Source organism: Bubalus kerabau, chromosome 10 (assembly GCF_029407905.1).
Source record: "Bubalus kerabau isolate K-KA32 ecotype Philippines breed swamp buffalo chromosome 10, PCC_UOA_SB_1v2, whole genome shotgun sequence".
NCBI lineage: Eukaryota > Metazoa > Chordata > Mammalia > Artiodactyla > Bovidae > Bubalus > Bubalus kerabau.
Window position 1 is genome coordinate 24,991,141 of NC_073633.1, and position 16,812 is coordinate 25,007,952.

The following is a 16,812-nucleotide window of genomic DNA, read 5'->3' on the forward strand; positions in this document are numbered from 1 at the left end:
AGAAGCCGGAGCAGCAACAAAGACCCAGCACAGCAAAACAATAAGTTTATTTATTTATTAATTTTTTAGATGATAAGGGCCTTCCCCAATGGCTCCGCGGTAAAAGATTCTGCCTGCAATGCAGGAGACACATGAGACATGGGTTCAATCCCTGGGTCGGGAAGATCCTCTGGAGAAGGAAATGGCCACCCATTCCAGTATTCTTGCCTGGGAATTTCCATGGACAGAGGAGTGTGGTGGGCTACAGTCAATGGATCCATAAACAGAAAAGAAAAAAGAGAATTGACCCTTTGAAAGACAGGAGACCAGGGCACTGACCCATGTCCTCCACCATGAGGGTTGTCCCCAAGGGATTAACTCTCCTCTCCTCTCACCACAATTCTGTCAACTGAGAAAGAAAAATTGAGACAGGCCTTTTGGATGGGGCCCTGGCAGGATGGAGGCCGTTTGAAGGGGGTGGGGGGCAGATCCACCGTGGGTGCAGCTCAGATCAAAGGGGGCCTGAGACTGTGTGGCGGGGGGCACCAAAAGCAGCTGCTTGGGGCCCAAAGCCCATCTTTGGGTCAACCACGTGAGCTCCTCAACCTTAGGCAACCTGACAGTTGAGAAGCTTGCGACCCGGGATTCAAGTCCTCCTCTAGATCACAGGCAGGGTCACAACTGACTTCCTCAACTGCTCCCTCTGGACACTTGTCTGGGAGAGAGGAGTGAGAATACCTGAGGGGTGAGTCATTAAAGGGGCCCTGGGAGGAAAGGGCGGGGCTGGGAATTTACCAGAAGTAAAAGCTAGCTATTTCACTGAGCAGCGGTGAAATCATTTTTCTCTGCTCTACAAATAGTGAATTAGCAATGTTCCTCAGATTGAAAACACAATGATACTGATTGTATTAGTGTCTATCACTTATTAAGCACACAACATGGACCTGGAAATGGGCTGTATTCTTTCCTGTGTTATTTCATTTCATCTTCTCAGTCACCCAGTCCAGTCGATAGTATAATTAATTGAAGTGCAGAGAAACTGAGTAACTTGTTAAATATTAAACAGCTAGTAACTTGCAGAGGCAGAATTAAGTTCCAGGTAGCCTAACCTCAGAGCCTGGACCTTTGACCACTAGATTATAGTTAACTCCCTATAAGAGAGAGATAGCAGAACATTCAGCTGGGAAAGCTGCCTTACTGGGATGACAGAGGCTAGGAGAGCACAGAAATTAAATCATCAACATTAATTAGACACAGAAAGCAAACAGAGAAGGACTCCACATTGATATTGGAAGGTGAATCATGATTGTCTGTGTATGGACAGGCTCCCCTGGTGGCTCAGTGGTGAAGAATCCACCTGCCAATGCAGGAGATGCAGGTTCAATCCCTGGGTTGGGAAGATCCCCTGGAGAAGGAAATGGCAACTCACTCCAGTCTTCTTGCCCGGGAAATCCTATGGACAGAGGAGCCATGGGGTCCATGGTGTCACAAAAGAGTCACACATGACTTAGCAACTAAGGAACAGCATATATGGACACTTGTCATTGATGGTTGTTCAAAATCTTTTTAGTCCCTTCATGCTAAGGTAGAATAGAAAGAAGCTACCCTTCCAATTTCCCTTGCCTTGAAGGTGCAGACAGCTTAGGTTCTGCCAAACCCACTCTGTGAAGAGCCAATGGTGAGCAGAGATTCCATTTGCTGAGGCAGGTGGCCCTAGACAGAGTAGCTCTTTGTGAAAGCATCGGTCTCTCCACTTTGCTGAGGAAAACAAGTGAAAAGAGGCTTTTGTCCTCCTTGGAACACTAAAGGAGAAGAGCATGCCCCAGGCACTGAAAAGGTTTCCCTCCAAAATGGATCCAAAAGCAGAGAGAAGCAGGGGCCACCTCAGTAGGGATCCTAAAGGTTCTGGACCCAATTCCAATGTGTGTCAGGAAGGGGCAGGTGTCCCACAGCACCAAGGAATTCTGGGACACCAGCAGGGTGTCCTACAATTCAACTCAACCCTGACACTACCTGGAGAGAGCATCAGATCCCACAAGGTAGTGAAGGGCTGTCCTACAAGTCTGCCCCTCCCCCAACTTCAGATAGAAGTCTCAACTCCAGGTTATCACCTGGGTTTCTAGCCAACAGGCAATAGATCGAAGTTTCCATCAAACCTTGTCTTGGTGTCAATTAATTGACTAGAGCAATGCAGAACACAAAGAAAGATTGTGCTTACTAGATCTCTGGTTTATTAGAAAAGGATTTAACTCAGGAACAGACCGATGGAAGAGATGCATATGGTGCGGTACGGGGGAAAGGGCACAAAGCTTCCGTGCCCTCTCCAGGTGCCACTCTCCCAGAAAATCAATGTGTTTGCCAACCTGGAAGCTCTCCAAATTCATCCTTTCAGGGTTTGTGGAGGCTTCATTACATAGGCATGATTGATGAACTCATTGCCACTGATTTAATCTCCAGCCCCTCTCTCTGATCCAGAGTTTGAAGATGGATCAGGTACCAAAGGTTCCAGCCCTCTAATCACAAGGTTGGTCCCTCTGGCAACCAGCCCGCATCCCTTTGGTACCTAAGGGTTTTCCAAAAGTCACTTCATCAATGTAGCAACATTCCTCTCTCAACACTGGAAATTCCCAGTGTCTTAGGAGCTCTGTGCCAAGAATGGGGCCAAAGAGCAACTATTTCTTGTTAGATCACAATACCATAGATTCCCCTCCAAGCAGAACGTTTTCTCCATAACTCTTCTATGCTCCCTGGATGGGGGGTGGGGGTGGGTTGGTTTGTGACTTTTCTAAGTAGAATGCAGCTCAGTCTCCCAAAGTGACAGTTAATTTGCCCATAGTTGTACCCTTTTCCTCGCTGGGGAGGGTATTTTTCAGCAGCTGGGAGCAGAGATGAGATTTCCCCTGAGAAGCAGAAGCAGCCGTGTGCCAGCGAGGGGAGGACCTCCCCTGCCACAGTAACAGAGGTTCTTGTTTTATGTTTGCTCTTCACATCCAGACCAAAAAAAAAAAAAAAAAAAAAAAGAGAGAGAGAGAGATAAAAAATTTCTTCATCTACAAAATTTGACAATAGATCTGACCTCTCAGAATCGTGATGACATTCTGTGAAAGGACTTTGTAAACCATTAAATGTAAAAAAGACTAGCTTTTTATCATTGTTGATGATAATGATGATAATAATGACTTATGGTGGGGAAAGGCGACTTAACCAGTCTGGACCCCTTGTCTTTCCCAAAGTTCACACTGTAAAGTTTGCACTTTTGCTCATGACATCCTCTCTGCTGGAATCACTTCTCCCAGGTTTTGTCTGTCGAAAATTCCTCACTGGAACACCAAGGGTCAACTTCAATCAGGTATTAAATGTGACACGAGCAGATGGATAGCTGCAAAAGTTAAGAGGAAGCAGCAGAATAGATTTCCAGGTCAGGGTAGTGATAGGTGGGAGAGGGAAGCTGCTGCACCTCCAGTCCTGGGGGGAAAGGGAGGCTGAGATGTAGCCCTACCAAGTAACTTTCATAAATTGACTTTTGTGTTGTTGTTCAGTCACTCAGTTTGCAACCCCATGAACTGCAGCACACCAGGCTTCCCTGTCCTTTACCATCCCCCAGGGCTTGCTCAAATTCATGCCCAATGAGTCAATGAGGCCATCCAACTATCTCGTCCTCTGTCGTCCCCTTTTCCTCCTGCCTTCATTCTTTCCCAACATCAGGGTCTTTTCTAATGAGTTGGCTCTTCACATCAGGTGGCCAAAGTATTGGAGCTTCAGTCTCAGCATCAGTCTTTCCAATGAATATTCAGGGTTGATTTCAATATTAGGATTCAATATTAGGATTGACTGGTTTGATCTCCTTGCAGTCCATCAAATTCACTTTAGGAGAGTTAGAAAATACAGATAAGCGGGACTTTTCTGGTGGTCCAGTGGTTAAGAATCTGCCTTGCAATGCAAGGAATAAAGGTTCAATACCTGGTCAGAGAACTAAGATCCCACATGTCTTGGAGATCTAAGCCCACAGGCTATAACTATTGAGCCTGCATGACTCAGTGAAGATCCTGTGTGCCACCAACTAAGACCCTGGACAGCCAAGTAAAGAAATAAAAATTTAAAAATACATAGAAAAACATGAATATAAAATATAAGAACATAAAAGCACCTGAAAACCTACCATCCATCACTTTAAACATTTTTCTATTTGTACATTTAAATATTTATATATATCTATAGTTTAATGTTTCTTCCCAGTAAAATTTAATGTGTGAATTTAACTCAGATGACCATTATATCTACTACTGTGGGCAAGAATCTCTTAGAAGAAATGGAGTAGCCATCATGGTCAACAAAAGAGTCCAAAATGCAGTACTTGGATGCAATCTCAAAAACGACCAAATGATCTCTGTTCATTTCCAAGGCAAACCATTCAATATCACGGTGATCCAAGCCTATGCCCTAACTAGTAACGCTGAAGAAGCTGAAGTTGAATGGTTCTATGAAGACCTACAAGACTTTTTAGAACTAACACCCCAAAAAGATGTCCTTTTCATTATAGGGGACTGGAATGCAAAAGTAGGAAGTCAAGAAACACCTGGAGTAACAGGCAAATTTGGTCTTGGAATACGGAATGAAGCAGGGCAAAGGCGAATAGAGTTTTGCCAAGGGAACGCACTGGTCATAGCAAACACCCTCTTCCAACAACACAAGAGAAGACTCTACACATGGACATCACCAAATGGTCAACACTGAAATCAGATTGATTATATTCTTTGCAGCCAAGACGGAGAAGCTCTATACACTCAGCAAAAACAAGACCGGGCGCTGACTGTGGCTCAGATCATGAACTCCTTATTGCCAAATTCAGACTTAAATTGAAGAAAGTAGGAAAATCCACTAGACCATTCAGGTATGACCTAAATCAAATCCCTTATGATTATACAGAGGAAGTGAGGAACAGATTTAAGGGCCTAGATCTGATAGATAGAGTGCCTGATGAACTATGGAATGAGGTTCGTGACATTGTACAGGAGACAGGGATCAAGACCATCCCCATGGAAAAGAAATGCAAAAAAGCAAAATGGCTGTCTGGGGATGCCTTACAAATAGCTGTGAAAAGAAGAGAAGCGAAAAGCAAAGGAGAAAAGGAAAGATATAAGCATCTGAATGCAGAGTTCCAAAAAATAGCAAGAAGAGATAAGAAAGCCTTCCTCAGCGATCAATGCAAAGAAATAGAGGAAAACAGAATGGGAAAGACTAGAGATCTCTTCAAGAAAATTAGAGATACCAAGGGAATATTTCATGCAAAGATGGGCACAATTAAGGACAGAAATGGTATGGACCTAACAGAAGCAGAAGATATTAAGAAGAGGTGGCAAGAATACACAGAAGAACTGTACAAAAAAGAGCTTCACGACCCAGATAATCACGATGGTGTGATCACTTACCTAGAGCCAGACATCCTGGAATGTGAAGTCAAGTGGGCCTTAGAAAGCATCACTATGAACAAAGCTAGTGGAGGTGATAGAATTCCAGTTGAGCTATTCCAAATCCTGAAAGATGATGCTGTGAAAGTGCTGCACTCAATATGCCAGCAAATTTGGAAAACTCAGCAGTGGCCACAGGACTGGAAAAGGTCAGTGTTCATTCCAATCCCAAAGAAAGGCAATGCCAAAGAATGCTCAAACTACCACACAATTGCACTCATCTCACACGCTAGTAAAGTAATCCTCAAAATTCTCCAAGCCAGGCTTCAACAATACGTAAACCGTGAACTTCCAGACGTTCAAGCTGGTTTTAGAAAAGGCAGAGGAACCAGAGATCAAATTGCCACCATCTGCTGGATCATCGAAAAAGCAAGAGAGCTCCAGAAAAATATCTATTTCTGCTTTATTGACTATGCCAAAGCCTTTGACTGTATAGATCACAATAAACTATGGAAAATTCTGAAAGAGATGGGAATACCAGACCACCTGACCTGCCTCTTGAGAAACCTACATGCAGGTCAGGAAGCAACAGTTAGAACTAGACATGGAACAACAGACTGGTTCCAAATGGGAAAAGGTGTACGTCAAGGCTGTATATTGTCACCCTGCTTATTTAACTTATATGCAGAGTACATTATGAGAAACGCTGGGCTGGAAGAAGCACAGGCTGGAATCAAGATTGCCGGGAGAAATATCAATAACCTCAGATATGCAGATGACCCCACCCTTATGGCAGAAAGTGAAGAGGAACTAAATTATGACCAACCTAGATAGAATATTAAAAAGCAGAGATATTACTTTGCCAACAAAGGTCCGTCTAATCAAGGCCATGGTTTTTCCAGTGGTCCTGTATGGATGTGAGAGTTGGACTGTGAAGAAGGCTGAGCGCTGAAGAATTGATGCTTTTGAACTGTGGTGTTGGAGAAGACTCTTGCGAGTCCCTTGGACTGCAAGGAGATCCAACCAGTCCATCCTAAAGGAGACCAGTCCTGGGTATTCATTGGAAGGACTGATGCTGAGGCTGAAACTCCAGTACTTTGGCCACCTCATGCAAAGAGTTGACTCATTGGAAAAGACCCTGATGCTGGGAGGGATTGGGGCCAGTAGGAGAAGGGGACGATAGAGGATGAGATGGCTGGCTGACATCACCGACTCGATGGACGTGAGTTTGAGTGAACTCTGGGAGATGGTGATGGACAGGGAGGCCTGGTGTGCTGCGATTCATGGGGTCACAAAGAGTCGGACATGACTGAGCGACTGAACTGAACTGAAAGTTTAATGTTTCTCCCTAGTAAAATTTAACGTTCAAACCAAATAACAAAATGTTAATAGAAATCTTCATATCTCCGTAGCTAATATATGGAATCACATTTTTAGCAGGTCTTTTTGTGGTGTAATATACATAACATAAAATCTACCACTTCAATCATTTTTAAATGTACAGTTCAGTGGCATTAAGTACATTCACGTTGTTGTATAACTACCACCACTATCCTTCAGAAATTTTCATCTTCCTAAACTAAAACTCTGTACCAATCGAACAGTAACTCCTCATGGCCTTCTCCCCTTAGCCCCTGGCAGCCACCATTCTCCTTTCTGTCTCTATGAACTGATTATTCTAGGTAGGTCATAACAGTATAATCATACAATATTTGTCTTTTTTGTGGCTGGCTTATTTCACTTAGCATAATAGCTTCCAGGTTCATCCACATTATAGCATGTGTCAGAATTTTATTCCTTCCTAAGGATGAATAGTAGTCCATTGTATGGCATAGACCACATTTTGTATTCATTCACTGATGAACATTTGGGTTGTTTCCAGGTTTTGGCTATTACAAATAATGCTGCATTTACAAATAATATTGTAAATAATGCTTGCATTTCACCAATAAATACACTGGTGTATAAATATCACTTTGAGTCACTGCTTTCAATTCCTTTGAGTGGAATTTCAATTCCGGAAGTGGAATTGCTGGTAACAGATCCTTTTTGCTATTTTCTTTTCTTCTTGGCCATGTGGCATGTGAGGTCTTTGTTTCCCAACCAAGGATCAAACCCATGACCCCTAAATTGGAAACTTGGTTTTTAATCACTAGACAGACAGGAAAGTCCCAGCAGATCCTTTTTAAAATCAGTGAACCACATCTTCTCATTTCTGTGAGTCTGATATGATGCTAAATGATTTTGTGGTTGAACTTATGAGAAAACTGATATTCCTTCTTGCATTTCACATGTTCCATCTGGGGTAGGTTTTCTTCATATTCCTGGTGCACATCCACTGGAAATTTCTTTAGGCAACTCTTTAGAAATTTCTTTAGAGGACCCTGTAGGTGTTAAACTCAGTTTTCACTTATTTGAAAGTGTCTTTAAAAAAATAAACTTTGTCCCCAAAATAACTTTATTGAGGATACAATTCAATGTTTATAGATTTCCCCCCCTTTATTTTAGCACTTTGAATCATTCCAATTCTTCCGATTTCTAGTGGCTGTCGAGAATTGTGCCACTGGTTTAGCTGTATTTTTTGTAGATGATCTATGTTTTTTCTCTAGCCTTTAGTTTGTTGTTCTTAACAGTTTTACTGAATTGTGTCTAGATGTGGATTTCTTCAAATTTATCCTTCTTGGCATAAATCGTGCTTCCTGTATTTGTGAATTCCTGTCTTTCATCAATTCTGGAAATTTTTCAGTCATTTGATCCTCAGATATTGCCTTGCCCCATTTTTTCTTTCTCTTCTCCTCACGGAGAAGCCAATTTGATGACTGAAAGATCACCTCGCTTCTTTTTGCCTCAACTTTTTTTATCAACTTGTCTCTGTTGCTGCATTCTGATTAATTTTTTCAGGTTCATCTTTTAGTGCACTTTCTTCAGCTATGTCTTCTGTATGGCAGTTTTAATTTTAATGGTTACATACAATTTTTTATTTCTTGATAATTTATTTTTTCTGACATCTCTCCGGGCATTTTTATAATCTCTTATTTCTGGTTTATGTTTTCTATTCCATCTTCTGTTTCTTTAAACACTTCCCAACAGCTTCAGATTCTTCATCTGATTGTTCCAAATTCTGGATCCCTTAAAGATTTAAGCCTGTTGATTATCATTCCTGCTGATACTCATTTGAATCCTTACATATTTATATTCAGTAATTTTTTGATGAGTTTATATTTGGCTGAATTTAATCCAGAAGTTTGGATTTAAGATGCTTTTCTCTAGGGAGAATTCCATTTGCTTCTGTTGGACTTCAGGGAGCATTAATAACATGGGGCCATTTAACGTTTTAAGCTGATGGTTTACTTAAAAAAAGGGAAAGTTAAAATTCCAACCGCAAATCCCTATGTTAGCAGATCTCACATGGAAGCTAACATTTTTATTAATGTTAACATCTAGTGCTGCAGTCTGGATAGGTTTGCTTGTAGGTTCCCTCTGCAAGCAGGTGGACTTCTTCCTTTCTGTTAAGAATGAAGCCCCTTGAGGATCCAAGCTTTGGGGAGAATAGAGTTGTCTCACATGTAGCTCTTTACTCTCTGGTTCTCCCCCAAACTCTCTTACCCCTACCCAGTTCCCAAAGCTCTAAGTTTCTACTTAGTTAACCTCTCTGTTTACTTACGATTTCCTTTTTGCTTTGTATTATTTTGTTTGTTTCAGGGGGATGCACTTGGGAAATTATCCTTATTTCCGCGGGACCTCACCAAGTTACTTTAAAAATATGTTTGTTGTGCTTTATATAGCATTTAGGTATTCTGCCATGGGAGGCTTCTATGAACTCTGTCACACTACTGGAAGAGAATTTTTGAAGCAAACCAAAAAAAAAATGTGATGATATGGTATATATTGTTTTACAACCTGCTTTTTTTCCTTTGATATATGATAAACCCCTGTTGTACTAATAAATACAGGCCTAGAGCACCATTTTAATGGCTGCATAGTCTTCCACTGTGTAACGTATTCAATCTTTTTCCTATTATTGGGTATTTAAGTTTCTATTTTTTCACTATTTTAAACAACATTTCAGTAAATATCCTGAATCTTTGGCTAAATCTTTGCATACATCATAACCTTTTTCTTTCTTTATCTGTTTATCAAAGTGATACCTGTTAATATAAAATATTCAAATACTAAGGAAAACAACGGAGAAGGCAATGGCACCCCACTCCAGTACTCTTGCCTGGAAAATCCCATGGATGGAGGAACCTGAAAAGCTGCAGTCCATGGGGTCGCTGAGGGTCAGACACGACTGAGCGACTTCCCTTTCACTTTTCACTTTCATGCATTGGATAAGGAAATGGCAACCCATTCCAGTGTTCTTGCCTGGAGAATCCCAGGGACAGGGGAGCCTGGTGGGCTGCCGTCTATGGGGTCGCACAGAGTCGGACACAACTGAAGCGACTTAGCAGCAGCAGCAGCAGCAAGGAAAACAAAAATTCTCCATAATCTTTTTTGCTGTCACCTCAATTAATACAATTTGGTCTATAATTGAAGTCTCTTAATCAAACAACAGAGGAGAATTAGGGCTAGAATATGCAAGAAGAGAGACCACAGTCTCTGCCCCTCACTTGCATCCCAGCAACTAGAAATAGGGAATCAGAGCAGGTACAAAGGATGGGCTGAAGGTCACTGAAGACAATCAGCTATAGAGAACTGAAGGGATGAGAGACACCCAGATAGACTCCAAAGGCCTGGGACAACCAGGGTCGGGTGTCCCCGGCCTCAGAAAAGGCCAGAGCTTCAAAATCCAGGAATCAACTCTGCCTTGCCAGTTCCCCACTGCTGGAAGAAGAAAGCAGAGGTCTTCTCAGGCACTCACTCCAGGCTCCTCTTCCTACCCCTCCTTCTCTTAAAGACGCTTGGTTTGTTTTTTATATTTTTTTGAAATTTCTTGATGATGTGCCTGAATATGGACTTTTTTTTCTTCATACATTTGCTGGAAACTAGTGGGCACTTTTGTTTATTTTTGGCTGAGCTAGGTCTTTGTAGCTGTGTGGGCTTTTTCTCTAGTGGCGGCGAGCAGGGAAGACTCGAGTTGCAATGCGAGGGCTCCTCGTTGCAGCGGCTTTTCTTATGGTGGAGCATGGGCTCAAATGTGCACAAGCTCCAGCAGCTGCAGCTCACGGGCTCTAGAGCACAGCCTCAGTAGCTGTGGCACACGGGCTTGGTAGCCCCACAGCATGTGGGATCTTCCTGGACAAGGAATCGAATCTGTGTCTTCTATATGGACAGGCAGATTCTTTACCACTGAGCCATCAGGGAAGCCCAAGTTGGTTTATTTTGAGTCAAAAACTATTATAGGTTCTGACACCATCCCCAATCTTACACTTTACAGTAACTTCTTCCGATTCTCAGGCTCGTAGGTGAATCTAAAGAAATCTAGCTGTAAAAGGTTTTTAAATGCACCTCTAACTCCTTTCTGACTACTCTCCTCAAACGGAGGCCAGGTGTTGAGACCACGAGCTCAAAAAGAATCATGAAAGGAATGACTGTCCTCTCTGATGGCTCTTAGCTCCTGAACTAGACTTTTTTGAGGAACTGCCAGACTTGCATTTATATTCTGTGAGATACCACCATATCACCATAAGACTTCAGATGAATTCTGTCAATTCTGCAGGTACATGAAGAGACCCCAAACCATAAAGAAACCCAACCTCCTAGCTCCTTTCGGTTGAGTATGGAGCACCACGTGGGATGATTAGCATCTCAGTGAAGCCTCAAAAAGTTAGGGTTGTTCATTTATTAATCCAATTCAACAAATATTTATTGGGTACCTACCTTGTACCAGCTTTTAAGCAGACTACAGTTTAAGAATTCCCTAAATAGGTCAAAAATAGCATGCACTGACTCCATCAGAATTCCAGATGTGTATCCTGGAGCTCCAGTTTCTGGAGAAACCACAGTTAACTGCTGGCTGCTTTTGCTCTGGCTAGAGGAGTCCATGGACCACTGGATAGGATGGAAAGTACCACAAAGTGAGCACCTTCCAGTGAGTCTTGCCCCACGATCCACAGGGTTGAGTCTCCCCATGAAGGACTGAGTGCCTAAGGCTGGTCGTATCTAATTCCATAATCTTCAGCTATGGTCAGGCCTTGGGCAGGTAAAGTATGAACACCTTCTGTCAACCCTGAATCCTTAAGTCTCCCCAAGCTCCTGAGTTCTCCAAGACCCTTGTCCAGAGCATGTTTGTCAGGAAGATTTATTAATATTAACCAGAGAATTTGCAATGGAGGAGTGGCTGTGGGGAGAGAGGGCAAAGAGGCTCTGCGGTGTCTCCACTGCCGTGTACACCATAGTATCAGCAACTCTGGTGGGCTAATTCACCTAGCTGACCACAGCACCCTGGGAGAGGTCTGTATTCGATAGGAATAGAGCCCAGTGGACACGCCACACTTTCCCTAGTCACCTTCCCCACCAGCTGACCTCTTTGCGAAAATGGCAAAGCTTCACGGTTCAGAGCCAGCTTGACCAGGTGCTTAAACGCTGAGTGCTTTCTCACCTATAAAGAAGTAACAAAAGCAGTACCTATCCCCTTGGGGTCGATGTGAGGATTAAATGAGCTAATGGCATGTGGTGAGCTTTAGAAAAGTGTTAGCTATGATCTTAGGGCAGCTGTGGGAGAACAGAGTCCTAGGACCATGACATCCTACTCAGCGCCACCCCCTACCCAACCCTCCACTCCCCCCAACCCCGCCGCGGAATCCCAGGCTTGGCGCTGGAGCTGGGAATCCTGTGGAAGAAGGGAGAGAGACCAGCGGTAGGAGGTGGTTGTGGGTTCCTGGAGGGTGAGGATACCCAGCGACAACTGGACCTGACCTGACACCTTAGGAACAGCACTAGTTTCTGTTCTGCACCCTGCTCTGTGCCCTTCCCCGCCCCCGGGGCGGGACTATAGAGGCATCAATTAAAGAAGGAAGTGGTTCGGGCAGAGAGAGCAACCCGGCGAAGCGGGAAGCGGAACCGTGAAGGAGCCTGGAGATTGACCCCTCTCCCAGCCCCCAACTCCTCTTTCATCCGTGGGGGCTCGCAACTTCCAGAAGCTTCTCTCATCTTCCAGCCTGATGTCTGGCTCTACGTTATGGTGGGTGGAGAGTGAGATATGGATGCGCCTCGTGCCAAGACCAGGGTCTCACGGGAGGGGCTGGGGCTCGAACTGACCGCGCTGAGCCGAGTCACGGAGGTGGCGGTGGCGGGGGTGTGGGGGGGGGGGGGGCGCGGTTAGAGGGGTGGGGATGGGAAGGGAGCAGGGAGACCTTGGGCCCACGGCCGGCTGGTTACGTGGCCCCCCTCTCTCAGGCCCAGCGGTGCCTCAGCCCCGCTGGTGCCCATCGAGGAACTGGAGAACCCGGAGTTAATAGGCAAGGGCGGATTTGGCTCTGTCTTCCGGGCACATCACAGGAGTTGGGGCGTAGAAGTGGCGGTCAAGATCGTGAACTCGTGAGTGACCCGAGGTGGGGGTCTGGTCCGGGAGGCTGGGCCGGGGAGGAGGGGCCGCTGTGCCGCGGAGCGGGGCCTGAGGGCGGCGGGAAGGATCTCTCAGGCGCAGAGCTGACGGCACCCCTCTCCTGAGCGCAGGAGGGCCATATCCAGGGAGGTGAAGGCCATGTCCAGTCTGCGTAACATGAATGTGCTGCCCCTGCTGGGGGTCACGGAGAAGCTGGCGTGGGAGTATGTGTCTGGGCCGGCTCTGGTGACTCCATTCATGGAGAACGGCTCCCTGGCGGTGCTGCTACAGCCCCGTTGCCCTCGGCCCTGGCCGCTCCTCTGCCAGCTGCTGCAGGAGCTGGTGCTCGGGATGTGCTACCTGCACAGCCAGAACCCAGTGCTTCTCCACCGGGACCTCAAGCCCTCCAACGTCCTACTGGACTCAGAGCTGCACGCCAAGGTCAGCCCATCCCTCACCCAGCCCATCTTCTGGACCAAGTCCAGCCCCAGAGCTGCTCAACCCCATCCGCGGGACATAGGACCCGCATCTGCTGCAGCCCTGTCTCCTGAATACCCTCAGCATCTCCCCCTGGACACAGGGCTGCCCAAGTGTCAAGGCCCAGCCTGGAGCTCTGGCCCCTGCCACACCAGGTGATAGAGGCCTTGACCAACGTGGTCAGTTCCACAGGTCCACCCCACCAGGCCCTCCAAAGATCCATGGCTGATCTAGCCCAGGAGACTCAGACCTCAATCCAGTGCCGTGGAGAGTGGACCCAGACCTCCAACCAGAGGCCCCACTGGTCCTACCTTTCCGCTAACCCTCCATACTGTCTTTACAAGGCTGGGCCTGCACTTTTGGGGGGAGGGGGGTAAGAAAATGGTTCTAGGAGTTTCTTGGACCTGCCCATTCCTTATCTCCCCCTATTTATCTCCCTTTTCTTCCATCCCCTATCTCCTCGTTCTTATCTCCCTTTTGCAGGTGGCAGATTTTGGCCTGTCCACATTTCAGGGAGGCTCACAGTCAGGGGCAGGATCTGGGGAGTCAGGGTGCACCCCAGCCTACTTGGCCCCAGAACTGTTGGCTAATATAAACCAGAAGGCCTCCAGGGCCAGTGATGTCTACAGGTAAGGCACCCACTCCAAACATATATCCAAACATATATCCCCCATTTCTACACCTGTCTGGATCCTTCGAAGGGATGCTGTATGGAAAGGGATCTTGCCAGCAGTTGGGTCAGGCCTCAGCTTTGTGTCTACTGCAGCTTTGGGATCCTAACGTGGGCAGTGCTAGCCGGAAGAGAAGCTGAGAGTAAGACAGACTCTGGGATCCTTCACCTCAGGTGCCCCCCTCCCCTAAGCCCCCAATCTCCCAATCTCCAAGCCTTCCTCCTCCTCCAGTTTACCTGCTCAGACTGCCCGACTCCCTCCTCACATCTCCTGCACTCCCCACCCCTTTCCATGATGGGGTAGCCTTCATACTCTGAATGCCTTCTCTTCACACCCCCACCCCCACCCTATTAGTGCCCCAGACATCATTGGTGCGGGAAGCAGTGTGTGAGAGGCAGATCCGGCCCCCACTGACTGAGCTGCCCCCGTCTGGGCCTGAGACTCCCGGCTTGGAAGAACTGACAGATTTGATGCAGAAGTGCTGGAGCCATGAGCCCCAGAAGAGGCCTTCCTTCCAAGGTGTGCTGGCCATCCAGCTGGCAGTCGAGATAGGCCTGAATTTGTCAGCAGGGGCTTTCCCCCGGAAAAGAAATTTTGTTCACCTGCCACCCACTCTTCCTTCTCTCTAGAATGCCGAATAAACACCAAGAAAGCCCTTGATCTGGTAAATAAAGGAGATGTGTCTGGTAGAAAGATGAATGCTGCAGTCTCCATGGTGAGTGCTCAACACCCCCACCCAGGAGCTGGGCAGGATGGCACAACGTGGCTCCCTTGGCCACTCAATGACCCCCCACTGACCACCATTCTCTAAGCTTTGACTATGGTCCCCCCTCTCTTCACCCCACCCCTGAGTTCCCAGGCAACAGATATGGACCCAACTCCCTTGGGTTTACTCCAGGTCTCCCACCTCCATGCCCAGCCGGCTCCCCATCCTTACAGGTGAAGGAGTTCCTTTCTGAGCACAGGGGCAGCAACAGCCCAGGCCTGGAAAGGACAGAAATAGACAGTCCTAGGGAAACCACAGGAAGCCATGACTCCTTGGTCTCTGAAATGATGAACCTGAATCTCGAGGGGTGCCCCAGCTCTGTTCCTGAAAAATGTACAAACCTTCTTGAGAGCATCGGGGTCCAGAGAGAGCAGGTTCCACCTGCCTGGACAGCAGAGACATCTTCAGATTCAACAGCCCGACCTCCTCAGACTCCAGAGACTTTAGCTTTCAGAACCCAGAATCCCTGCCCCACCTCTGCTTGGACCCCAGGTCCTGGACCCCAAGGGAGTCAGGTGAGACATTGGCAGGACTACAGGATGCGCTGGGACTCCTGTGAATCCTGTCTGCTTGCCAGGGGACACTTGGGGCTGAGGGTGTCTGCCATAAGGGAACAGGCCCCAAGACAGGGAGCCTGAGAGCCTGTGTTTTTTGTAGGGGGCTGAGAGATGTGACACCAACTGGCCTCCCAGAGGGCTGGCACCAAATCTGGTACCAGGTACCCACTCTCCACTCCTTCCTTTCCCTGCTTAATTCTTCTACTAGCTTCTTCCTCAAGACCAAATACAGATCCCAGGTACTTGGGGAGGGGGAATGAGAAAGGGCTAGAGCCCACCTACCCCAGCCTTCTCATTTTGTAAATGAAGAAACTGACAGCCACGGAGGTCACACAGCAAAGCCAACCTGGCTCCTGAGCATTTGGACTTGCCCCAACACCAGCTCTGTGAACCTCTAAATTCCATTCCACTGTCGCTGTGTCGGTCCAGAGGGTCACCCATCAGAAAAGACCCAAATATCATCAGTCCAATGGACTTGAGTTTGAGCAGACTCCCAGAGATAGTGAAAGACAGGGAAGCCTGGCGTAATGCAGTCCATGGGGTCACAAAGAGTCGGCCACGACTGAGTGATTGAACAACATCAGAGTCTCAGATGTTAGTTGCCACTCCTCTTTAGCTTCTGCAAACCCAATTCTGAAGGTGCAGCGTGAAGGGAAAGGCTGAAGGCAGTCCGAGACCCCACACTTGCATTTCCCCAGGGTGAACACGAGGTGTCGCTGCCCCTCCATCCTGCTGCTCCTCCTGACTATAAATCTTCAGCCACTTAATCCTCCCAACATCCTCACTCTTTCTCTTAAAGGGCCATGGTTTCCTACCATCTTTAACTGCCAAGGAGTACAGATTGGAAACAACAACCGCCTGATTATACAAGGAGGAACTGCCTTATCCACGAAGGGCGTGGCGCCTGGGGGTGTGGATAGGGGCCCTCAGTGCACCCCTCAAGGAAGAAGTTCAAAAGAAGGACCGCAAGAACCTGAAGCCTGGAGTGGGCCATAGGACTGGTATCATAATAGCAAGAATTGAAGCAGCTTCTCAACTGCCTCCTGGACTTGAGGCTGCTAGCCTAGACTTTCTCTGAGGGCCATCAAGCCTTCACCTGAATTGTCTTTGTGGCCCCAAGAGACAATAAATGTGGAATTTTAACCAAAGCACCATGAAGGAGGCTAAAGCTTCAGCCAGGGGCAGGAAGAGACATGGATGAGAGATGGGGGAGCTGACATCGAGGGAATGGGAGGCACTGTGGTTTCTCTGTGTGGCCAGAGTGGGATGCTGAGGGTTGTGGGTGGGCAATGTTGTGGCACACAAGGTCAGGGCCCTGCTGGCGGTGGGGGCAGGAAGGAATCCTGGCTCCTGGGGCAGCTCTAATCTCAGGGCAGAGCACTTCCTGTAGAGCAGGCAAGACCCCACCCTAAACCAAACCCTGAGGATACAGGCTAAGGTCCTGCCACCACCTTTTCTTCTGAGCTGT

General features: G+C 46.8%; 1 protein-coding gene across 2 annotated transcripts; it reads left to right on the forward strand.

Annotated features, from left to right (window-relative positions):
- Positions 1 to 12,355: 12,355 nt before the first annotated feature.
- Positions 12,356 to 16,604, forward strand: RIPK3 (receptor interacting serine/threonine kinase 3). Of its 2 annotated transcripts, XM_055536268.1 has the most exons (10): positions 12,356 to 12,510; positions 12,726 to 12,866; positions 13,005 to 13,314; positions 13,834 to 13,979; positions 14,117 to 14,163; positions 14,376 to 14,540; positions 14,651 to 14,736; positions 14,961 to 15,302; positions 15,445 to 15,505; positions 16,144 to 16,604. In XM_055536268.1, the coding sequence occupies exons 1-10, from the start codon at positions 12,491 to 12,493 to the stop codon at positions 16,338 to 16,340; spliced, it is 1,515 nt and encodes a 504-aa protein (XP_055392243.1). In that variant the 5' UTR covers positions 12,356 to 12,490; the 3' UTR covers positions 16,341 to 16,604. The 2 variants fall into 2 exon arrangements, with proteins under 2 accessions (XP_055392243.1, XP_055392244.1); XM_055536269.1 differs by lacking the exons at positions 14,651 to 14,736; positions 14,961 to 15,302; positions 15,445 to 15,505; positions 16,144 to 16,604 and having other exon boundaries at positions 14,117 to 14,194; positions 14,376 to 14,535.
- The last annotated feature ends 208 nt before the right edge of the window (positions 16,605 to 16,812 follow it).

Excerpts from the sequence above, each read along its gene's own strand:
- RIPK3 (XM_055536268.1), top strand. The coding sequence starts at position 12,491 with ATGTCTGGCTCTACGTTATG. Across the intron at positions 12,511-12,725 it reads ATGTCTGGCTCTACGTTATG|GCCCAGCGGTGCCTCAGCCC; the intron begins GTGGGTGGAGAG and ends CCCCTCTCTCAG. Across the intron at positions 15,506-16,143 it reads GGCACCAAATCTGGTACCAG|GGCCATGGTTTCCTACCATC; the intron begins GTACCCACTCTC and ends TTTCTCTTAAAG.